General features: G+C 38.4%; 1 protein-coding gene across 4 annotated transcripts in view; it reads right to left on the minus strand.

Moving 5' to 3' along the window:
* The window catches only part of robo1 (roundabout, axon guidance receptor, homolog 1 (Drosophila)), a 202,324-nt gene that overhangs the window by 148,555 nt on the left and 28,142 nt on the right, over positions 1 to 25,627 (minus strand). The window contains exon 1 of one of the 4 annotated variants that reach the window (XM_017416410.3): positions 269 to 1,061. The exons of 1 other annotated variant lie outside the window; for it this stretch is intronic. In XM_017416410.3, the coding sequence (XP_017271899.2) occupies positions 269 to 416 (148 nt within the window). In that variant the 5' untranslated portion in view covers positions 417 to 1,061. Of the gene's footprint in view, positions 1 to 268; positions 1,062 to 25,627 lie in introns of those variants that run through there. 2 more of the 4 variants (XM_025005969.2, XM_037980089.1) reach the window with 2 other exon arrangements.

Genomic DNA, 25,627 nt, shown 5'->3' on the forward strand with positions numbered 1-25,627 from the left:
GTAGGTCTCATATAAATGATTTATTTCACTCCCATATCCAGGTGCCTGTCACAGTGAAATGAGCTGGGACTCAAACAGCAACGGGAATAATCAAACTGGCACATGGTCTTTAATGCTTCCAGGATCTTACCTCACAAATACAAGGAGTTAAAGCAACAGAAATACAATACAGAAAAAAATATCTGACCCTGTCGATCTTTCAGAAAGTTAAAAAAATAAGAGAAGAGAAACATGAGTAGGTGTAGAAATGGAAGGAGGAGTTACTCACTGCTCCTGTCATTTTTCCACCTCCAGAATCCTTTGTGCTTCCCTGAGCCATCCCCAGGTACACAGACTCCACTCAGCACCTCCAGTACCACCACCAGCAGGATCAGGGGCACCCGCCCGCCAGCCATGCCTGTCTCTGAAGCTTGCATCGGTGCTACAGCAGGGAGGAAGGGGCAAGAAGTGCTGTCCCACGCACAGTCATTTCTCACACAGCTGTCTGGTGTGATTCAAAACAACAACAAGTTCTCCCCGGCTTCCCCTGGAGTGTTAGCTCTGGGTCAAGTCACTGGCGCCCAAGAGTGGGTCACAGACTCACTGCAGACTCATCTTTTCCTTCTGGGAGAAGCAACATTCCAGCACTGGATGAGCAAAGCAAGACTGGATTTCTGGAACTTTGAAATATTGATCGTTTCCCTCCTGCTGCAGTCTTCTTCAGTGGCTCTTGGAGTTGAGGTGATATTCAGGGCAGTCCCACTCAAAGATTCAAACTGAGCTCCAAAGTAACTCCAGTGCAACAGATAAAGCAGATACAAACAGAGATGTTTTTTTTCCCTTTTTGCGAATCAGAAGTTGCTGAGGTCACAGTGTAGAATGGTCACACTGATGGTGATACATCGGTTCCACAGCAGCAGCCAGCTCTTGTCACCATCGCCAGGCAGTTACTGAATGAGTGTGTCCATGAGTGTGCAAATGCGTGTCCTCCCCTTCTTTCTTCCTCCACTTACCACACATCTCAGATGACAGGAGACAGTGTTGATAAGAAAAAAAGAAATAAATCAAAGAGATAGTTCATGACAGAGCAGCCTTGACTTTGTCAACAGAGCGTCTGAGAGAGGGAAACAGTACATCTAGTAAGGAGGGAGGGAGAGAGGGAGACACTGAGGAGAGAGACTGCGTGAAAGAAGCCTGGGGAGTGTGAACAGCAATTTCTGAAGTGTAATAGCTGATGCGCTTTTGAACATATATGATGCTTCTCTATTGATTTTCAGAGCAGTCTCACTGAGCTCACAGGTTCGGCTGTTTGTGCTGCAAACACAGGATTGCGTTAATCTAATGGCTTTTCCAGATTTGAAGCAAACCAAACTGTTGCACAAACATGCAAAACACCCACCGTGCTGCCCTGAACAGACAAGTATAATTACCAACTTAACTAAGTATGTGAAAGTGTGTGAAAGTCATTGCAGCATTAGGCATGCAGAAAGCATATGTCTGAATAAAATCTGTTCAGCAAAAAGCTCAACAGTTTACATATGACTGAAGTTTAAACAAGTCTGGTTAAGAACATTCAATTGAAAGGACTAATTAAGCAAAGCCTTGAAAGGATCAATTGTTGTTTTTAAATTAAAACAAAAAGAAAATCAAAGTTTAGGTACCTCATTTATCACACAAGAAAAGAAGCAGAACTATAGTAGCCATCTCAAACCTTTTTTAGTATTATTTCTTAATACAAGCAGCTTTTATCATTATATTCTCTCTACAGAAAAAATAAACATCACAATGCACACACACACACACAATACCCAAACCACACAAAGACTATTTTTGTAAAAACGAGCTCAGCAAGTCTGGGTTTAGAGTTACACAGCTCGTTTCCTCCAGCTGCCCCAGCTGTCAGAAAGCAGGTGAGTGCAGGTTAATGTGGGAAACTGGAGGTGTCAGCAGCCCCTCCCCCTCTGCCCACCCCACATGTCTCTTTTGTATGTCCTTCATTATTGCAATGTAAAATACTTTTACTATGAGCAAAATGCTCTAAAACAAACACTGCATTTTAATTAAATATGCAAGGTCATGCTTGGCTTGTTTGTAAGATTGCACATGTAAGTTATGAGATACAGTTTTGAAGTCTTTATTTGCACATTGCGTTCTCAGATTAGGTCTGGTCACTTAATGTTCTTGTTTTAATAAATAGCCAAGACAATGACTTACAAAGAGTGTCCCTATTTGTCAGCCGTGTATTAGTCCTTAAAGACCATGTTCCTGGAGATGTAATTAAGTGTGTTACGTTAGCCACTGATGGAAGTCTGATTAAAAGAGCTCTTTAATGATTAGACCTCTGGAATAATCGCAGTAAGGACAGGCCACTTCGAGCCCTCAGGACGCCAATCTAACACCCCTACTACCAGCTAAATGTCACCGCTAATGCCAGCTGCAAAGAGATTCGGACATGTGATGCAAATTCTATGCAGGCAGACACAATTTACAAACCGTCTACAGGTTGCCCCATCTCTAGGTTTTAAGGTGATGTAAAATGAAACCTATAAGCAAAAAATCAGCCCTTTAAAAAATATACCACAGATAAAACAAGACAGTTAAATCCGATATACTGCTGGTATGTTAACACAAGATTCTTGAATAAATATTCATGACTGAATGACAGATTTTCTTATGTTTATGCATTTGAAGCACAGCAGGCATTAGCATGCTAATGTTATCAGTATAGTTTTGTTTACACCAAAAAACACCTTGTTAAACAGTTACACCTGCTACTAGAAGCCAATAAATCTTCCTTGTTTGTCACTGATTACCCTTATTGCCTGAAGGTTTGTAACAAGCATTACTTTCAGGAGCTATCACTCCCTCTTAACAGACAAGTCTGTACGCTACAGCTGGTCAAAAAATAGTTTCACACCATCTTTAAAACTAAAATTACAGTGTACCAAGGAAGTGTTGTGTTCCAATCAATGTCATCTGGAAATGAAGCCAGAAAATAATAATGAGTGCTACAGTGTCATAAGCACTGAATGCTTAATAACCACATTGGTGATGGAGTGTGCTCAAAAACAGATGTTACAGTGTATCATTTTCTCTTGAGAAACTGGAAAATTTCATCAGAGCTCACTTAAATATCATGTGTTTGTGATTGTGCATTTCCTGTTTCTTACAGTTCTATAACAGACATTTATTTGTAAAGTTGTGTTACTTATATATTTTATTTTTAGCATTTTTTAATATTTGTGGGTAAAACAATCAAGCATTATATTTTGTTGAAAAAAAATACACATGGAATTTGAGTTGAAGTCACGAATGTGTCACAACTTGTGTGCTAGTATCTCAAAAACTAACACCAGAATGATGTGGAAACAATTCTGAGTTGTATTTGTAGAAGACTGATTTTCCAGAACAAGATGCTACGAGCTATTACACGGCTTTTACACAACATTGTCAATTTCCATTTATTTACTGCAGCTCATTGCCTTTTAGGGGGGCAAAGGTCCTCCAAACATCCTGTCAGCTCATATGACCCGCTGGGTCAAACTTCTAAATGTTCTGGTCAATCTCTACAAGCTGCCAGCTGTTTGAAGCAACAAGACAAGTTTAGTTTCAAACAACAAAACAAAGACCCCTGTTTTCTGCAACGTTCTCAAACTTGACTCCACTTTTATCCCAGATGCAGGAGAAATTAGTTCCAGATTAATTAGACTTTAAAGCTAAACTTGTTGCTGCTCAGTTTTTGCTCCTTGGCAAAAGTGTTACGTAACTTCACAGACTATAACACCATTAAGTGAAAACCCCCTCAAATCTCTGTTGGCTTGTTTCACCAACAGCTGGCAGGCGGCACGGCGGAGCAGTGGTTAGAGCTGTCGCCCCAGAGTAAGAAGGTCACAGGTTCATCTCACGCCTGAGGCCTTTTTGAGTGGAGTTTGCATGTTTTCCCTGAGTACTCTGGTGTCCTCCCACTGACTATAAACATACATGTTAGGTTCATTGACAGCTCTAAATTGTCACCAGGTGAGAGTGAGAGCATGAATGGTTATTTGTCTCTATGTGGCCCTGTTAAGAGCTTGCGACCCGCCTCTCACATAGTGACTGCTGGAGATATGTACCAGCTCCCCCATCATCCTGCATGAAAAAGTGTCTAAAAACAATGGATGGATGGAAACAAGTGTTAAAAATTTCAGAACAAACATTATGGTTATATCCTTTCAGTGGACTATAATAAGCTAAAAGATATTTATTGATATAAAAAAGCTACCTGGTGGTATTGAATCACTTCAGGAGATGAAGGAAGAAGCATATTTTTGGCAACTACTAATTCAAATATTTTTTTACATTTATTTAAAGACAATCAATGTGTGAAATGTGTTTTCAGTGTAACCAATGAACATTATGTCTTGAAAACTGTACAAAGAGAATATTCTAAAACAAACAATAAAAACTCACATATTTAGTCCTCTAGAGTTTTGATCATCTGATCCTATCCACTTGAAATGTTCCTGATCAAGAATTGTGATTTTGGCAAAGGTTACTTAAAATTAGCTGTTAGTGCTTTGGTAACATAGTCAAGTCAAAAGATTTGAAAGTTTTTCAGCAAAGCTGACGGTAAGCAGATTCATCTGCTTCAAATATTCTCAGAGACTCACATCTAAGGCATTTTCAAACGTAAACAGATTATGTCTCTAAATCAAATACCTCCAAGAATGTTTTGATAAACAAAGATAAGTCTTAAGGGGTTTAATAAAGACCTATGAGGGGGAATTAACAGTATGACTCTCTTATTGTTGTCAGGCAAAAAGCTGACGCAGAGAATATGTAATTGGAGATTATTGCACAGTGGTGTTCAGAGGATCTCATACAATTCAGCCACTATAAAATGAAGTATTGAAAATTAGATCCCCAGATATAGTATTCCTTTCCTGTCTCTCCATGTCAGTGTGGTGTTTATGATGCTCCCATTCTGGCCCCATCTTTGTTCTGCCAATGAGATGTGACAGCATGGCTGATGGATGGTACAAAGACATCCAGCAGAGATAAACAGGCGAGGGACTGGACATGAGTACACAGCTTGAAGCGCAGCAAGAGATTCGGGAAGAGAGGTCTGGGTCCCACTTTTTGGCACTCACCAGCACTCACACAGGCAGGAAAAACAACATAAAAATGAAACTACGGTCATAAACTTTTTTTTGTTCTTGCCCCTGACCAAAAGATAATCAAGAAAATGTATTTATTTGGGAGTTTTTTGGTGGTATTGGACATTGGATGAAGCCAGACGATATATTTTAACTATTTCTTAAACGAATACAAAGCTTAATTAATCAACAATTATCTGTAGTTTCATGTTCCGTATGAGTGCAATGTTAATCCAAATCATGGGCAAGAAAGCAAACAAGACAATTTCCATAAAATGTGAAACTGTTGTGCTTTAACCAAAGGTTTTTATAACTAGTTGTTACAAATTTGTAAGTAAAGCGACATTTTCTTTTGCCAAATTCACAAAAGCAAGGACGTGTTACTGTAGTTATGAGTGTAGAGCTTTATCTACAATCCATATCTTTTCAGTGCATTGGAATAGAAGTTTTAACGATAGCGATTTAGATGAAGGCAGATGGGAAATAAATCAGCCGTCAGGAGCCTGTCTGGACAGTGACACCATGTGATGAGATTTTTATTTTCAAACTGCTCACCAGAGTTTCATGCTATTCATATTTCATTACTGTTTCAACCTCAAGAATGCAAAGAGAAGTCAAAATCCAATTTAGGCTTTCAGACATGAGGGTGTTGACTCAAAGTAAAAATCACTACTCAGTCACATCTCAGGCTGTAAATATGGTTCATAAAGAATTTGCTCTCGTGTCTTCGGGTGTGCACACTAATACTGTTCTGTTCTTGAGGAGCCCCCCTCTCTTTTGTTTCTGAATGAGTTATGTTCAGGACGTATGCTGGATGATAAACTGGACCACACCTCGTACTCACTGTGTGACCAGATTACGCTGCCCCACTCAATCAACACCAGTGTCCCACCCACACCTCCAGCCTGTCTTCTCCAACACACACGTCTGCACATACACACGTGCACACAACGTCCTCCTCCGACAGCGCTCTCCAATCAATGAGAAGTCACCAGAGGAAGGTGGCTGAAGGTTAATGTGTATGGGTAAAAAGATACAGTATGTGATAACTTCCAAAGACATGAAAAAAAAAAAAACCTCAAACAAAAAAAATCACCAAAAATTTATTCTGAACCTTTTCTCTTAAAAGGTTTCAGCTTGTAACGTGTAAGTGTTTGTGTCTGATGTTTTCTGTTGTTTTCAGAGAAATTCGATGGAGGCGGTTGCTTTGTCTGTAATGTGATTATTTAGTCCTTCTATTTTTCTTTTTTCATTTGTTTTTGTTTATTAGTTTATTTTTGAGAACAATGTGATTAGATAAATATAAATGTTCCAGAGTTAGTCACATGCTGTCCTTGGACAGCAGTTACAAGTCACCCCAAAAAAACAAAGTATCAAATAAAAATGAACGAAAGGATTCAAACCCTTACAGTATATATCATAACAAGACAACCCCTCAACAAATTTCTTTGTAATTGTTATAAATATTAGAACTGTAAAATAGTAGTAGTATTTATTCTTTGATGTGACATTAAAGCCTCAGTTGGAAAATTTGAAGAAATATGATCAATCCTAAAACTGGCTTTCCAGAAAAAAGGAAGCCCAATTTATGTAGTTTTTTTTTTGTTTTGTTTTTTGCAGCTTACATGAAAAATCAACAAAAAAGTTTTCCATATACTGGCATCAAGAAAAATAGGGTGAATGCTGCCTGACTCCCCACTCTTCACCCCACCCCTTCAGTATCATTTGCTGTTAAGGGTGCTGTCAATGCTCTCACCTTGCAGAGAGTTTCCAGCCTGCAGCACTCTACCCCTGATAGAACAACACCCAGTGATTTACAGCTGCTGTAGCTGCAGGGCCATCTGGACCACAACCACTCCTGAACACTCACCATTAGGCCCTGCATTTTTCCCTCACTACATAGTTCTTGTTTTTTTTGTTTTTTTTTTGTAAATCTTTTTTCTTTTCATAAATATACCCTCAGTTCCTCAAGCATTTACAAGCAAACTCTCAGTCTGGAGCAATTTTTTTCTCATTCTTCTGGCTTCATGTGAACACTTGCACAACAAGAGACATTTATGCTAGAGTTATCTATTAAAGTATCTCAATAGTTTTAATGTTGTTTTTTCTAATGTGGCACAAAATATAAAAATTACAACTAAATAACAAATTATTTTCCCATTTTAACCTGGGATTTAAATTTTGAAATATTTCAACAACAAAAAGAAAGAAGTAGGAATGCAACAATTGTGAAAATATGGCCTGACATCTGCATGGATGTTTGAAGCAAAAGGTTGATTAATATTTTTTTTTGTCTTTATTTTTCTAAGGCCAAGTAAATAATAAAACAAGCATTATGTTTTAAAGCATTTGGGCCCCTCACTTCTCTAATCTTGAAAAAGCACACAAGTATCAAAAGACTTTTAATGCAACATCTTATTTAAAAGAAAATCACTTTCATGAAAGACATTTTTAATCTTTAAATATACCACTGATTGGGTTGTCAGTTATGTGGCTTAACATTTTTTAAACTTTATTTAAATGTGTCCTGTCAGTTTGTTTTTCAGCTTGCTGATGGAATTATAGCAGCTGAAAATTGACTGATACCAACAACAGACTGATGTGTTTTCAACTACAGAAAGATGCTCTTGTAAATAGAAGTCTTTGTTGAGTCCAGACAATATCTAACAATACATAGAACAACTTCATATAGAAAAAAAATCTAATTTTGTTTTCAGTGCAGTTGTTTGCACTTCACACACAGTTCCTTTCTACTTGAACTCCATAGGATCACAGTATCTGAACAGGCACATTGACTCAGGCTTTTCTCAACAAAATTGATACTAATCACACAACCCACCTTGGTGTAAATGTACTTTGCTCTTGGTTATAGGGATGTTATAAATGTAAGACTTTCTGCCTTTTTTAATTACTTGTGCCTCTGGTAAAATGTGTCTCTAGAGAGCCTTCTGCTGTAATGTGTATATGTGTGTGTATGCATGTGTGTGAACTGGACTGTATAATGGGAAACAGGTGAAACATCTGGTGTTATATAAAAGGTGTTGGAACATTAAGAGCAAAGTCATACAAGCCTCAAAATAGCAGCAGATGTAGGAAAGGTGTTATGGAGGTCAGCCTCGGCAATATGAACTTTGTCCAGCAGGAGGCACTGTTGGATTTGATAAATAGCAGGTTGAGCCACCTCAGCAAATGTTCCTCCTTGGGGGATATCAGGGACACTTGGGGAAAAATTAGGATTTATATGTTGAAGTGACACCTGGAAGCCAAGTTTGTAATTGGAGTATTTTAGATTAGATCTGATACTTTCAATTAACAAGATCATTTTCAACTGCAGTTGGCTTACATGAATTATTTACAGGTAGGTGTACAGAATAAGGCTTCCTTAGTTTTAAAGATCTTGGGTAAATCAGCAAAGAAGGAGAGCATTTAAAATACAGCCCTACTAAATTACAGAGCCAGTGTGAAAAATCGATCTGTTATGTAAAGATATTAACATTTTATCTAAAGCTATGTAAAGCACATCTGTTAAGCACAAAATATGAAAAATTAATATGATTTGACAGAATATGATACAATGCATTACCATTTATTTCTTTTCAAAGTACGTCAGCAGAACAAATTTTTATTTTTGTAGCATTTTTTTTTTGCTTATAAAGTGCTATAAAAATGCAAAGTGGCTACAGTGATTTACTTTTGGCTTTAAATTCCATTCCTGACTCTTAAAAGCTAAATTATTTAAAGGTTTGTATGTGTAGTATGTGTATGAGTGTGTGTAGTATATACACACTGTTTGATGAGTCAGTGCATGCTGGTATCCTTCTATTAAATTTTGTTGCGCAGAAGAGCACTTCTAATAACCGCGGTTAAATTATTGCTTACTCTACACAAAAATCACTTTAGGGCTCATAAGTTGTCTGCTCACAACATTTACACAAAACCTCTAAGGAATTGTGTTGCACATAAAAAAGAAATGAAGTTGCATTTATTTGTAAATCAAATTTTAGTGTTCAATAAAGCAGGTACGAGTAGTAAGCGACTCTTTCTCCTGCCAGGAGATGGCAGTCTAAACCAAACTAACTTTTCAACCAGTCTACGAGATTTCTCAGTCGTGAGACATTTCTTTTCTGAGATAACCTATTAAAAACAGCAAGAGAGAAAAAACTGTTTGTTTTTTTTTGTCCTCGGCTCCCTATTTTATTTAAAATGTCTATAACAAGGAAAAGCAGAGACCTAGAAACGAGGAAACTAAATTACCTCTTTAAAATGTGGTGACTAAAGTGATATGACGTCCATTTCCAAAAGGGGGCAGTAGAGACTCGTGAAGTGAGAATCGCAGTACCGGAGCTCTGACTTCTCCTGCTTTACTTTTTTTCTTGAGCCTGTGCTCCTCACAATGTTTCATTGGGACTAATTAAAACGGCCCTCATCAAAAGCAAAATGTTAATGATTGATCTTGTCTGTTCCTAAACTGACACTAAAATGGTTGTGATGGGTCAGTTTTCTCTAATTGGCCAAAGTCAAAACAAAGTTTATGCTGAAATAATTAAATCATTAAATACTCAGGTCTCTCTTCTATTTGCCTTTTATCTCAGATCCTTTTAGCTGCTTTCTTTACACTTTTATCTTTTTCTCTGCAAACTGACAGAACAGTAAGTCTTAATCCTGTTTAACTCAAACTTTAAGTTTTAAATATAATCTTTTTTTGAAACATTGTACAAAATAAACAGCAAAAGTATGAACATGTTTTCTTTTAGGGTATATTTATTGCGGCTACAGACAGAAGATTATAGTGAAAAGTAAAGCTGCAAGTGATTTTGGGAGGGGGGATGCATAAAAGAGACAAAGATACCAGGGGATGTCACAATAATTCCTGTGCAGCAAGGAGTCAGGCAACACATGAGGAGAGTAATCATATGGAGATGATGGTGGTGGCTCTGTGATTAATGGGCCCATTTTCTTTGCACAGCTTGGATAGTGGGCCTACTTGGCCCCATTAAGGAGAAGCCCAAAGCCACCCGGTTTTGCTGTATGCCATTCATCAGGCAAACACGAGCAATAGAAAAGGTTTAATCTCCAGAGACATGAAATATGCACTAAGAAATGGAGAGAAACACACTCCTGGATTTGTCTTGTTTTGTTGTTTGGTATGATGCATGCATCTTTATGCCTGCGTGAATACCTGTGTGAGAGGGGTGTCCCGTCTGCAGCAGTGAGATTGGGAGGGGAGACAAGGCCGAGCAACTGTGTCCCATAATTGCTCCAACCTGCAGTGCAGAACTGGAGGGGGAAAACTTGTGCTTATTTCCTTCCTTATTTAATCGACTACAGGGAACGAGAGCGGCAAACACTGGCCCGACAGTTGCAGAGACACGCCAGTCCCTCTTTTAGAGAAATATGCAAATCCACTGTTAAATTTCATTTTTCTAATCCCTTTAATCAGAAACAGGGGAATAAAGCCAGCTGGTAGGAACCCATGTTAAGATGTAATTAAGCATCTGATTGAATTTCAGTGCATACCAGAGTGTGTGTGCCAAGGCAGGAGCAGGAGGAGGGGGTAGATATGAAGGGGGGTGGGCACTTGTACACCAGACTGAGCAGCGAGGTTGGTGGGGGGACACATTGCCCATCGATGGGGGACCTGGAGCTCGCTGCAGGCCTAGTATTTTCCAGCATGCTCCACCGCATGAGTGAACAGCGATCAGAGGCACATTTTTATACATTACTACGAAGTCACCCATGTCAATCATCCCCCTGCTGGCACTGAAATGGTTTTCTCTTGCTTGAATCTTAGGACCTGGTCCCAGAAAACCATCTCACTGCAAGTTACTTCTATCTGCAAATATTTGAAGACAAGCAGTGCACAGACTGTTATGATCCACTGTTTGCTTGTTAAGAGAATAATAACAGTCTTTTCCTCCTCCATCTGAGTCAACACAGGTTTGCTTTCACCTCGCACTACTTGCTCAGTGTCAGTGCTGACAGATATACTTCATGCACAGGTGGGTATTGAGCAGATATGAGGCCTGGTCCATGTAGTGAGAATTGGTACATGGGGGGAAACGAAAGCCAAAAACAATGAAATACAATAGTTGCCCAAAAGTTGTTTTGTCCAAAAAGAAAACAAAAAGTTTAATTTTGGGGGAGCTCGAGGAAGGCGCTTGGATATCAGAAAAATAATTAGTAGGAGCATTTATTGCCCACCTGTGGAGCTCTGAAGAAGAGCACGAGACCAAAACAGGGGGTGAAAAAAGAAAGGGGGACAAAGACAGGTGACAGAAGCCGACAGGTCATCATTTCTGTGCCCTCTCACTGTCCTTTCTCAGTCATCCTTCATCTTCACTCTGTTGCTACGACTGTCAGAGCCCAGGGCCCATCTGCTGAACAAGCTGCCTGATGAGAAACTGAGTTAAAGGAGACTGAAGCTGCACCCCCACTGACCTCAGCAGTCTCAAGCACTTTCACTCAAAACAATTCAGCAATGGAAAAAAGAACATGTCATAATTTGGCAATGTAGCTACTTCTAATAGCATATTGATGTGTTTAAAATTTCTAATTTCCTACAAAATTAAATAAAAGTTTAATATGAAATTGCATTTTCAGTTATTGCTGTTGTCTTTAGCATGACAGTATTACCCACACAGCTGATTCCATTAAAAGCAACTCTCAGTATGCAGTCTCATATATTTTCTAACACCTTTCACAGCTATTTGCTTTGCAGTAATAAAATAGAAGAAGAAAGAGTGTAGAACTGAAAGCAGACAAAAAAGGTGTTTTTTTGTGTCTGTGTGCACTGACAGATTTAATGCCATGCTTTCACAACTATTTACTGCATGTGTACACAGCTATAGATAGTTCTTTGTCCAGAAACAACAAAGAGAAGTGGAACTGCTATATGTTTGTTTATAATTCATTGTTAGAGATCAGCAGCCTTTTGTCAGGGAGACAAAAAGGGACAGAGGTAAGCAGTGGTTCAGTGAAAGGTGATGTATGATCAAACGCGAAAGCAGTATTGATTTTCTTGAATTGTGTTTGCTCCATTTGCCACTATTAAATATGGATTCTGCTCAACTGCCATCTTGACTTTGTCTTGAAATTGACACTCTCTCTATAAAAGGGCTGTAGTTTTTTCAATAAAAGCCCCGTGTCAAGAGGAAGATCGGTGTGACACAGCTAGAGACCATGCGTTTGATTTTCTTCAGATGCAGCACATCAATACCTCACACCAACCTTTGGATTGAACTGCAAGAAAGAGAGGAGGGATGTTGGAAAAATGTGGATTCATATTGTTAGTAAATGTAAATTTAAATGTTCTTGCCCATGTTTATGCAGAGGCACAAAAGGTCAGTACTTATTCTACTGCAAAACTAAATGTATAAGTCCAGTAAAAAAGGGATTTTTTTTTTTGTTAAGCTCTACAAAGGGAACGATCTAGTCTCCAGTGAACAAAAACCAAATCTCAGTGTCCAAACAAGTTCATAGTTATTGTACCTCAACACCAGTGCCCAATATAATTAAATGTCGTGGAAGCAGAAAAGTGAACGTGACATTATTAAAGCAGAAAGTGTGCAATTATATTTCTCACAGGACACTAGTTCATATTTTTAAAAGCAATGACATTTCTATGGACATTAATGAAACACAACCTTCTGACAGTAACAGTTCTGTGTTGCAATGCTGCATTATAGAACAAAAAAAGAAGAACAAAAAGCAGTGCAGTGAGCGTTCAGTTAGAACCATATAATAAAAACAATATCCTGCAGTTAAAACATCTCTGACTGACTCCACTAAAAGAGGAGGATCTTTGTGCACTGCTACAGCAACAAATGTTCTCTGCAGCACGGATAATGGTCAAACATCCCATTCAATGCTCTTTCTGCTTTTGTCTGCAGGTGAATAAATCTAGGTTGATGCTCATCTAATGTACTGTTAAAAGCCATTGCCTGTAACAAATTGCACATTACTATGGACGCCATGTCCTTGTGAGGCTGTTTTAGACCTGTTTGTTTGGTTAGAGCACCTTCCTAACCATTAAACCATTTTAAAAACTAATGCACCAGCTGAACAAGAGACGTAAGAATCGTGTCATTGTATGAGCCAGCAGGCTTGCCACCAGTGACACATGGCATTCCTCACATCACAGTTATAGATCTTTTACACTGTGAGGAAAGAGTGTTAACCACTAGGCACCATACTACCCAATGGTAGATTACAATTAATTACAAAAACAAGAAGTTCATACACATGTAGACACAAGAAATAGTTTTGAGCTTAAATGGATTTCTAGTTGCTGTGGCTCCGATGATTGACTGACTAGGATATTAGTTATACTATTGGCAATTTGATCCTCCAACTCATCTACAGAACTAGAAGCACAACTCTGAATCAAAATGTTCTCTTGATAGCAGGTCAATTGTTTGCATGGCAAAGAGGCAACAACATTATGAACCAAGTAGAGTACATTAAAGAAACAAAAGCTAATGACCAGTTTCTCCAAGTCTTGTTCTGAAAGAAGCACCCTTGCTGGAAAAGGAGCCCACATCACTGATTATAAAAAATCACTGATTATAAAAAAAGCAAAAATCAGTTAATAAACTGACTTACCAATTAACCAGTCCACCTCTAATTATGACATTTAATTGCAATTTGTTGAGAAAAATAATACTAAAAATCTACCAAAGTTGAAAGTCTTGGAAAAATTTTCCCAGAAGAGTAAATTTCATAAATGATGGATATTAATTTGGAGCTAAGATTCTCAGAACAACACATTTATAATGTGATAATATAACTAATTGTTTTGATATAATTTCAATGTCATTAGACTATCAACAAAAAAGAAAGTATTTTTTTTCTTGAACTTTATAAACTTGGCAGTAAAGTAATGTTTTAAAAAATATTCTCATTTACACATTCACACCCACTCTCACACACTAATAGTGAAAGATTTGGCATACACAGATTTGGTTTGACATCAGCTTAGTTTTTCAGAGCAACTTTTAATTCTTGCACATATATTCACACAATCTAAAGTAAAACCAGTGCAGTAAAATACATGTAAAAACATTATATAACATGATGGACAAAATCATCAGCTCCAAGCGTTTTTTTTTTTGGTTTAATTTAAGTTATTTCTACAGTGTATGGTATCAATACTCAGTCACACAGAAAACTTATTACTCTGAAAGTTAGAGCACAGAATTCAAATTTGACCATGAATATATGATGCAGAGCTCATCCACTATATAACCACCTGTTCTTGTATGTCACTATAAAGAGTATGTCATGTATGAGGTTAAAAGTAACTGATTAAGCTTTTAATACCTGGTACAACAGTTTCTGTCAGGGGTTGCTGAAAACAGTAAGCAGAATGCCAGAGGGCAACATGCTTGATGCACATTAAAAACCACAGATTTTGACCTTCAAATTAGTATACATAGACTTGTAGATGTACCCACACTGAATTATGCAGACACACACATCAGTAAGTATATGCTCATACAGGTATGTCACCACTACAAAGCCAGTCTCATTATTCTGTGTCCCCTGACATTTCAGCGCCGCAGAGAGCTCCCATATTAATCTTGAACTGAGCATCTCCTGTTCCCTGCACATTCTTGCCCCTAATGACAGTTTTATCATAACTTATTATTGCAACCACAACCCTGAGTTGAAATTATGTAAATGCTGCATGTTTGGTGCGCAAAACATCTTTATGTTTTGCTCAATGGTCGCTCAAGCGGCAATCTAATTCTGCTCACCGACAGCCTAAATGAATCGGCTTGTTATGGTTTGAATAATGGTCTAAGCAGTGGGAGACGGGGTCGGCTAGCTGAAGGTTGAGAAGGAGAGACCCACTTAGTTAGATGCCGCCTTATCGGATTGTACCTCCGCCTCATTCATTACCTTCCATCACTTCCCTTATTTGCAATAAGCAATATCATTACAGGATGATTTGCCTCAAACGTGGGGTTGAAGTAACATCAAGAGGCAGAAATAACTGCTCCAAGATTTGTAATTTGGGCTGCAATATAGGCTGGTAATAAAGCTTCAGATTCATTCACCCACACACCCCACCCACACATCTACTTTGCTCTCTTTGTTTTGCCTATGTCTTCTTTTCACACATGCATTAGGGCTGGCAATAATGCCTAGAATATCTCTTTGGGCGTAATGGGATTTCCATGAATTCAACATTTTAATACCCATTAAAACATATTGAGATATACAAAGTTTTTGCCTCTGTTTATTTCAAAGTTACCTTGAAAATGCCCATCTATATATTTTTTTGCTGCTCAGTCTGTTACGTTGTCTCTCTGTCTCTATTTTAGAAATTTTCTAAGTTTTCTCATTAGCTTGCAGTCAATGACATTAGACTTAAGTGGTTGCCTGAACAGTCTCAAATACAGCAGGCCTGGTTTTTAATTAGGCCTTAAGCTTTGTTTCTAGCTTTGTTAGAACTGTTCTTGCAGTCGGTATCTTGATATGTGAGAGATCTCAAAGGTTAAACACGGATTGCATTTGCAACAAGAATGATCTTTGAATCTATACAATAAAAGCTTTCACCCCTGCCAGTAATCCTTCTTTAAATTTCAATACATACTTAGTTCAGGAATTACACTCAAGTAAGCAGAGATTTTGAGGACAGTTAATTCTGTCTGATTTTGACAAGCCTATAAATCCCTGAACCATTCCTGCCACTATGTGGTAAACCACTGGTGGGCAAGTCAAGCATCTTACTGGTATCCCACATGATGGAATCCCATCCTTCATAATTAGATAAATGGCCCCTAACCACTGTTTCAGAGCACTCTAGCACAGCTAAGTGTGTGAGTCCTTACAAATTAGCTGCTTGTGCTAAAATTAAAAAGATCACAGATCTATTTTGAAAACTAAGCCTACACCCCATCATCCATCACTCACATATAATGAATTAAGTGCTCCTTGGGAGAAAAATACATTCTGACAAGATTGCAAAGTATGACTTGTGAAATGTCTGCTTGACATTTAGAACCTCACACTTAATTTTCTGTTCAGAAATGTCACTCTAAAAATAAAGAGTTCCTAAATCCTGCAAAGTGGATTTTTTTTTTTTTTTTTTTAGAAAAAAACTTAGACCAGTGAGACCAATCTATAAAAACATGGTCGAAGGATTCAGCTGGTGGTGGTAATGATGAACCCTTATTGATGAAAAGCTACTTCACACAAAACATTAGCTGCCTTTTCTCCCACAAAGTATGTGTAATGGGAATGGGGGATTGATGTTATTGGGTGAAAGAAACAGATAAGAAACAAAGGGGAAATAAAGAGAAAGATGGCCTATTAGAAAGTAAACATACCACACCTGCAAACTAGTCTGAGTCAGAGGTGGGCAGGAGTATATTTCTCCCTGTTGTCTACATGGTCATTGATTGCGAGACTGCTGAGCATCGACACAACAGCCTGCAGGCAGGGACAGATGGGTCAGTGCCACTGGAGCACACCGACACCACTGACTCAGTTTCTGCTGCTTTCAATCCCAGATGGCTGGGAGGACAAGGGACAATGAATTATGACAGATACAAAACCACTGGGTAAGCACACAGGAACATTTGTCATGATTTAGGTAGATATATGGGCTACCCAAATGGTAGTGGAGTTTTTATTGCAAACCAGCCCAATGACAAAAATAACAACACTTAAATGCTTTTGTACACCCAACATGTGCCTGATTAATCTCTAAACACATTCACAAAAATGCTCAGAGTAATAATAGAAAAGATTGAAAGTCTATTGAAAGAACAGTTCATCTTGGGGCTAAATTGTTTTCAGTTTTTAGGAGTGCTGGTTACCTCCAAATTGTTGTCTTCCTTGTGTCCAATATCTGCCCCAGACATACTCTGCTTTCTAAAACTAAACAGGCCATGACCTCTTACCTCCCAAGGAACAGACACAACCATGCACACAAACACACACATGTGTACAAACTCCTCCATCTATCTTAAAATACAGGCTACTTCTTATTTTGTAGTCAAGTCTGTATATTTAGGTGTAGAGCTGAAGTGCTTCTGCTTGGCTCTAGGTCAGGGCTTTGGTCCACCAGGGATTCAGCCTTCTACAAGCTTCTCAGCACTCTAATGGGGCACCAAGGGAGAGGAGCTTTCAGTCGGGACCATCTACCTCCTGTGGCAAGCTTAATTGGGTATAAAGAGATATAGCCCTCTCTACGCCCTCCACCTCAGGGTAAATCGAATTATATATTTAAGTAAGGGCTCTAGACGTGGTGTGCAGGTTAAAGTTACTTTGCCTGGAAGGGAAAGACAATGTTTACCCGTGTCTTTGTCTTCTCAGAAGAGTACAAATCATTGAACCATCAGATGAGCAGTTTTTCCCCATTCTTATTTTTTCAGAAGACCACAGTGGTGCATTTAAGGCTTTGCTGAAATTACCTCTGTTCCAAGGGTAAACTGGCCTTTATATTGATGAATAGACAAGAATGTCACTTCTCTCCTGCTTTCCTTAATTTCTACCTCAAACTGATAAATCAAGTCAGGAGTCATTGGATTTGTAGCAGCATAGGGCATTTACAGTGGCAATGGTCATCATGAAAGCACCTCACTTACAGAAAAAAAACACACAATCCCAATACAAAGGAAGATAAATCACTTTGAAGCTGCAGGTCAATGGTATTGGACAATAAATGTCTCTCTCAGCATTCCTTCATCATTGTTCAAGGGAAGACTGGCAGGAAGGGTATTGTGGGGATGGGCTCAGCATGGATAGAAGTGTTAATGTGTGCTAATACACTAAAAGCCACGGGACCTTTTTTAGGTGATGGATTGTCACCGCTAAATTACTGTGTGTGACAGCTTCAGAACTGCACTACAGGTCAGGAGAGAGCTATCAGCAATAAAAGCTTAAGAGTTGAGGTTTACAACAAAAACAGTGAGCCAACGATCAAGTGACACTGTTGTGCAGCTGGCTTTAAGTCATGAATGAAAATAAAAACTAAGGCTGCAACAAAGCTCTATTAAAGCATTAAAGAAAATAGTTCAGATTTTTGAAATGGTGTTCTGTGGAGTTATTATGAATAGTTAATATGTTACCTGAAATAGACTGCACTCAGAGCCTTATCAGTTTTAAATATATGGCAGAAGTTCTTTTAAAGGGTTTAGATAATGGCGAGCCTGACTTAAGCAGGGGCAATTACAAAGTAAAATGCTACCGTCTTGAAAACTGAGCAAAGTAACTATCTGATGGAAAAGTAATGCAATGTTAAAATCAACAAAATAAAGTTCACTTGAATCACTTTGGAATTTTTGTTTTTTTTACATCACTTTCTTTTTACATCGTCTATTTACTTGTGTAATCAGCATTTTTCTTTTTTACAATGCACAAAGGGTATTTTAATTGTGCAAACTTTGACAGAGCTAGTAGAAAACTAAAAATAGAGATGGGTTGCAGATATTCAAAGCAAAGATTGCAAAGAACGTGTTTAGAAAAATATTCACTTGCATTTTTCCTGACAGTAACAACGCACACACACTGTAGTGGACAAAAATAAAGGTTCCACTTGCTGATCATGTATCAATTTTTCAACTAGACAAGAGAATATCTGTCAGTGGTGGAGCCAGGTTAAACTCATATAACAGATGGCAAATCAATACAAAAGCAATCCAGCTCCCATTGAACAGTTAGCAAGAGAACCAAAAAAATTTGGAAATGTCGAGAAATGCTTCAATGGTGGAAGAAACCACCACATCCAGTTCTAAACTGATAAATACATGTGCACAAAAGCTGGATCTTTAGATTATTTTAAAACAACCTGGAATATATACTAATAAAAGAAGAAGAGAAACAGTATAAAACTGATATAAATGTTTACTGCAGATGCTGATTTGATGAACAAGGGAAGGGTTCTCTTTGGCAGAGGACATGTCAGGCTGGAGTGGCGTGAGCTCTGTCAGCTCCTCACTCACACTCCATCTCAGACTGCTGTGTCAGCGACCTCATCATTGATTAGTTTGCTTCTTTGGGGAATTTTAGCTTAATCCTGTCATGGGAGCAGCGAAACCAATTGAATAAAGAAAATCAGATGTATAAATAAGCAATGTTCTGCATGAGGACACCAAGGAATGGCACAGTGACATACTCACCTTGAAATGACTCTTTAACTCCCCACAAAGAGCTATCACTCCTGACCAGAGCTGACACCCCGACACCTTACATCCTTAATGACAGTCTATGTGCTTTTAAGTAGAGTCACAGTATTTTACTGGGTTCAGGGTAAAGCTTTATTTAAAATGGCACAGTGGTTTCCTCATCATTTTTAAATGGCTCCTATAAAAGTATAAGTGTTAAGGTCGCTGTTAAAGGTTTCATTAAAGGTTGTAATTGCTACTCTGAATACTGACCCGTCATTCCCTACTGTTGCTGTCACGTGACATGCACACTGTTAAAGACTATTAAAATCTAAAGAAATGTTCTTCAAAAAACACTCATTTGATCCATGAGGAAGATTGTAATGTAGAACCTGTTTTGTCTAATGCTTTACCTGCAGCTCTTGAGTTTTTTTTTTATTTTTTTAATTTTGCAGATGACAAAAAAAAAAAATCTGTTAATAATAAAACAAAGATGATAATTTATTCACTGTTTAGGTGATAATTCCAGCAGTTTAATTTTTTTTATTCATTTCACTTCAGTAAAAACTTTTTTTTTTTTACAGCTAATAAATAACTTTCTTTACCTAATTGACACAAGTAGCACACAACTCTATTTAAAGCTGTCGTATGTACAAAAGCACACTATGAAATATAATGACTGTATAAAATGTGCATTTCTGCACTTCAGACAGCAACTTTGACACTGTTGAGTGAGCATTGAATGCTTCTGTTCTCATCAGTATGCTTTGCTTAGTGCTGTTGCTGCTTGCTGGGTCAGGAAACATGAGCTCAGCACCTTGGCCTCAAACACAGAATGGCCATGTCAGCACAGTACGAGGACAGTTTCTACCAGGGTGCATGTATCCAGCATGCTAAAATGTCTACTGAGCTTCCTTGTGGCTGTACTGAAAATGAACATTTTCTATACCCTATAAAAACAAAGAGGAACATGTACAACATGTTCAGAGAACCTTATTGGGTTTTTCTTTTAGTTTTACCTACAATCAGTAAGAAGTAAAGATGAGCCTCACAGTGGGTGTTTCTGGCCCAAATCCACTTGGCACACTCATCATCAAATACAGCTCTGATGAAGTGATTGCATGAGTGGTGTTTGGGTGGATGGCTTAGAAGGATCAGCCACACGTTCCTTTCACAACTCTGGTCTGTCAGTACAAAGAAACAGAAACTGTGAGGAGAAAGCAAAACATACTTCCAATCACAGTCTGCTGACAGCAAGAATAATAACCCAACACACAAAGGTCTGGTCTGGGCTCATTTGATAAGAGATGCCGAACCTCCTCCATCACCTGCACACAATCCATTAAAAGTTTCAAGTATTTCATTATTATGTGTATTACTGAAAAGCAACCCTTAAACGTTACTGTGCTTCATTCATCTGTCCCCTCTAGCACATAATCTAGATCATCTGATACTGTATCAAGCAGAAAGAAAAAAAAAACTCTGAGAGATTGTCAAGAGGAGTTATCTAAGGAAATATGAGTCTTTAGTATGAGTGAAACAGAAATGTGTGTGCAACTCTGATTCTGTGTGCCTTGCTTTGAAATTTATGCGCAGACAAAAAGTGGGAAAGTTGAAAGCCTCTTCAACCTGTTGTTCATATGGAAATGAGCAGTAATGAAGTCAACACTGTCTACTTCAAATCTCTCTGCATAGTCAGTGTGATAAAGGGCACTAGACGTAATTAATTTCTGTCAAAACAGTGATTGCAGAAGGCCAAGGAAATTATGCTACTGACACTGATGAGGCTGTATTGTCTTGCTGTCAAGTTTCAAGTCCTTAGTAATCTGTCATACAATTTACAAAATTCTCAATTTAACCGTTAAAACCTGTCCATGTTGTCCATATACACATGCATACATGTTTAAACACTCTTACATACCTCATTATGGATTAAATCGTGTAACTCAGTCTGTGGACATAAACTGTAGAAGCAGCCTATCAATCCACAAGTGCAGTTGTTTCTGTCAATACTAACATCATTTTATATTAGCTTATTGTGAGCCACAATAACAAGTTATTGACTGAACACACATGAGCAAGTCAAATTTGTGATCTTACTGTGGTCAGTATTTTTCCAAATAATCTCACAACTTTTAAATCTATTTACTTAAGAAAAACTGGTTTCATTAAATTATGCAAGAATAATGTAGTTTTGAGGTTTTTGCTTTTTACTAATGAGTAAAAAAGTAAGTTTTACAGAAAGCAACCATTGAATGTGCATCTACAATTGATTAATATAATTAAATCAATTTTCAAGATACTGACCTCAAACCTGGTGTGGTAATAGTTTAGACTGATCCTCAAAACAAAATTTAGGTGCTAATAGATTGCTCAAGATTTTTTTTAGTTTGCCAGTAACTGCTTTGAGTCAACTCTGTCTGTCTGTTAGCAAAAGTCACATAAATAGCTAAACACATTTTAATGAAACAATCAGGAAATAATTATTGATTATACATCTACAAATGATTAACTAGTGGAGCCAACCCAATTCAAGATGGCCACCACAACCAACTGCCCTTAGAAAACACAAAAATGACGATATTTCAGTCCGTTTTATTGATATTAAGCTTGAATTTGGTGTGGTTGCTATAAGGAATGTATCAATATACAGTTTTTAACAGCTGCTGCTGGTGGGGCACAGTAACCTTCAAGTAGATCTCATGCAGGCAACTCCACGGGGCTGATAAAAGTGAATACTGAGTACATAGCTGCACCTGTGCAGCAAAGCCTGAAGGTTTGACAAACACAGGCAATAAAATGCAACAAAACCCAACAAGACGGTGGAGTCTGCACTGCTCCCCCTCACTCTTACTCTACTCTACTACATGACATTAATATGAGACAAGCAGAGAAACAGACAGTGGGGGAAGTGCAACATATGGATTTAAGGGGTGAAATGGAAAGAAAAGAAAAACAAAAAAAAAACCTGACACTTGACATCAGTCACCTGAATGCAGTCAGGGTTCTACCAGCATCAGCACTCTCATTGTTGCCATCAAGCTGTCGGCTCAAACAAATGTGTATTGAAAAGACAACGTTTACACACAGATGTGAGAATGTAAGCGCTAATCGTATATCTGTATATGTACTTGCGAACTCTAACGCCATGCTTTTGAGTGCATGAAAGCTTTTTTTTTTTAATGTGGTGACCCAATTACGCTCATTTAACCCCCAAACACAGATGCTGCCATAGGTCTCCCTATTCAGGCATTTATATGACGGAGGCCAACGTCCTCCCAGCATCCTTGAGTGCCTGAGATGGGCACCCAGCCAATGACTGATCACCAGCTCGTTCCCTCTTGTCAGCACTTTCGCTCATCCAGCTCGTCATCAGTGCTACACGGTAATAAAACCAATGTCAACCTGCTCCTTGTGAAGTTCACATGAGAGATAAGGGTAGAAAATCTTCCTTCCTCTGGCTTTTTGTTTCAAATTAATTTCCCACCTTGTTCATACACACACCATTTCCTGGAAGGCATTTAGTGCTGACAGAAGGCTAATTTCTTATATCTGTGCCTGATTTAAGCACTCGTTAGGAAGTTTTGCACCTTGAAAGTCATTTTCTATTTTAGCCTTATCGTAAAGCATGTGTTTCTAAATGGGAATGATTGATCTGGTGATGTTATTCTGGAGCAACAGGAGCACTTCTTTTGGTAATTAAAGCAGCATGTGGCTGCCATAAACATTAGGAAAATGGAGCTCTATACAGTGCCAGGCTTATTGCATGGACATGATCATCAGCGCTGTGACTTTGCTCAGGGAAATCTCTTATTGCTCATCAAATGGGGGCTTTGCTGCTGCTAATACCACCTGGCATGTTAACATCAAGCCATCGAGGAGAGGAAACTTTGATGTTGTGATGTCCATAGGAGTTTAGGAACAGACTGTGGTCACACATCAGTACTAGCACAAGAGATAACAAAATACTGTTTTGCTACCATCTGGATATAACTGAAATCTGGGCCTATTTCCCTTTTCTTATCGTTCAGCTATAGATGAAAGGAGAAAACATCCTCTCACAAGTAATCTTGTCTTCCAATGTCCACTGACTTCTCTTATCCAAATTATTATGTGTGCAACAGACCACAGTATGTTGGAACCAAGAGTAAAGATTAGAGGACTGCAGGTGGGACAACATTAAGAAGAGATAAGAGGAACTCATAAAATAGCAACATTTCATTTCCTTAAAACACAATAGATTTTGTACTGCACAACTGACCACTATCAGCTGGACTGTGGAATCATAACTTGGTTATCGTTTTGAAGAACATGGAGGTAAGGAGCTTTGGCTGAAATGCTGATTCATACTAGCAAACGTTTACAAAAACTTGAAGGAGTTATTCTCAGATAAAGGGCTGCTGATATTTGTTGATGATAGGATTTTTTTTCTAATTAAAACTTAATGAGCTAAAATTGTGTGTCAAGAACTGCCTACACAGTGAAGCAAAGCAAACTTTGAGCCTCACAGCTCCGAGTCACAAAGTCTTTGCAGCACAACAAACTATTCTCATCTCACTGGTGCTTTGTAATGTTTTTGCATTGCTGCTGTTTATCAAAAAGCATTTAGAAGATTACTGATGCTATTCTTCTACAACTGAATAAAAAAGGACAGAGAGTTAATATGACCTTTGCATACTTCACTTCTTCTAACAAAAGATGAAGAAAATCAGTTCAGTCTTTGAAATACACCATCAATAGAAGGCTCTGAGTAAGACTTTAACAGGTGGATCCAACTCCCCAGGTGTTGCAGCTTTTACTGAGGGAGAACTTTATAAAACTGAAGCCCAAATCTCTTCCTCCTCCTCTTCCTCACTGATTGTCCGTATGTCTGCACCTCTGTGTCTCATGACAGTAGAAGCCAAAGTGATGGAGACAAAAGGCAGTTTGAGTATTAATTCAGCAATCACGTCTTCTTTCAAGATCCTTTCACATGCAAAACACCAGGCGGCGCGTTGGGCAGGAGGGGACACTAACAATTACAGCCTCACACTGAGCCACCGGCAGAGAGTCACTCTTCAGTCTGATTGACAAATGAAAGAGCTGAAATAGCCTTCATTTAAAATGGCCACTTGCCAGAATAGGAGGATCATCTCCAATATCTTGTCTCAGATGGGAAATGGAAAAGATGAGCGTGCATGGGAAATTGAGCGCATATTCAGTACTTTACAAAGGCCATTTAGGCTACATGCAAAGAATACCCAGTTGTACTGCTCAGGCTTTAAAGCTCAAATTCAATAGAACATCAAGACAGAGCACAAACCTTATGAGGGAATTTGCATCAAACTGCTCTTTCCATAGAGGTGAAAAAGTTTCCATGGCTAACTTCTCAGCAAAGATGACAATCCACTCGGGGTGCACACAGGCACACAAACAAACACTGATTAGCCAACACTGCCTTGTACACAAAGTGGAAAGAAAAAAAAAAATGTCTTGAGATGTGCCAGATTTCTGAAGGCAAATAATTTCTACTGTTTTTTTTTCTGAAAGAGCACAAATATGGATTCTCAATAATAAATACTGCTCAGAAAAAAACAAAACAGGCTTTGTAAAAATGTTTGACTATTAAGCATCTTATGTGGCAAACAGGATGGCATACATTAGAATGACTGATGCATTTTTCCCCTTCCTAAAGTGTTAAAAAAACGTCAATTATACTAAATTAAAAGTAGGTATAAACCCTTAAGATTGTGTTGGGTTCTCATGAATATATCTTGTAGGCATAAGAAGCAACACAGGCAAGTTTAGGCAATACTTAAATAACTGGAATTAAAGAATAAAAAAGTCAAAATATACATAAATCAATAAAAACAGAATATATGTTTTTAATCAAGATTTAGGAATAGTTGCTAATGCTGTTTGGGCTTGTGAGAGAAGATTAGTTGGTTCCTTAGGATGTGCAGCCTGAGCAGCAGCAACTGCAAACCTTTATTAGGACGAAGATCTTAATACAGTCTTAAGATCTTAATACATCTTGGTGGAAAAAAAACTAAGCAAAATATAACATGCATAGATTTAAATGCTAAAAGATGACAATTAGAGCAAGAAAGAAATCTCTTACTGTTGTGTGCTTTAGATGCAGGTAGCCCGAGAAGACACAGCACAGGTATATAAATAACAACTACTTGTGTCTGAGAGCACAAACAGCTGCAGGGGAGTGCTGCGTGCTGCTTCAGGAGCACAAACAGGTTCTTTAAAGGAGAGAAGGATGTGAGGAGAAATTCATTTGTGAGATGACACTCTCCCACAGCCCCAAAGCGCAAACCCCAAGAGAGGGCTGCTGTGGCTCAGTGGAAGGGGGATGGATGTGTGTGTGTGTGCGTGTGTCTGTGTAAGTGAGGGCCAGATTGAGAAAGGGGT

The sequence above is a fragment of the Kryptolebias marmoratus genome, linkage group LG2 (genome assembly GCF_001649575.2).
Source record: "Kryptolebias marmoratus isolate JLee-2015 linkage group LG2, ASM164957v2, whole genome shotgun sequence".
NCBI lineage: Eukaryota > Metazoa > Chordata > Actinopteri > Cyprinodontiformes > Rivulidae > Kryptolebias > Kryptolebias marmoratus.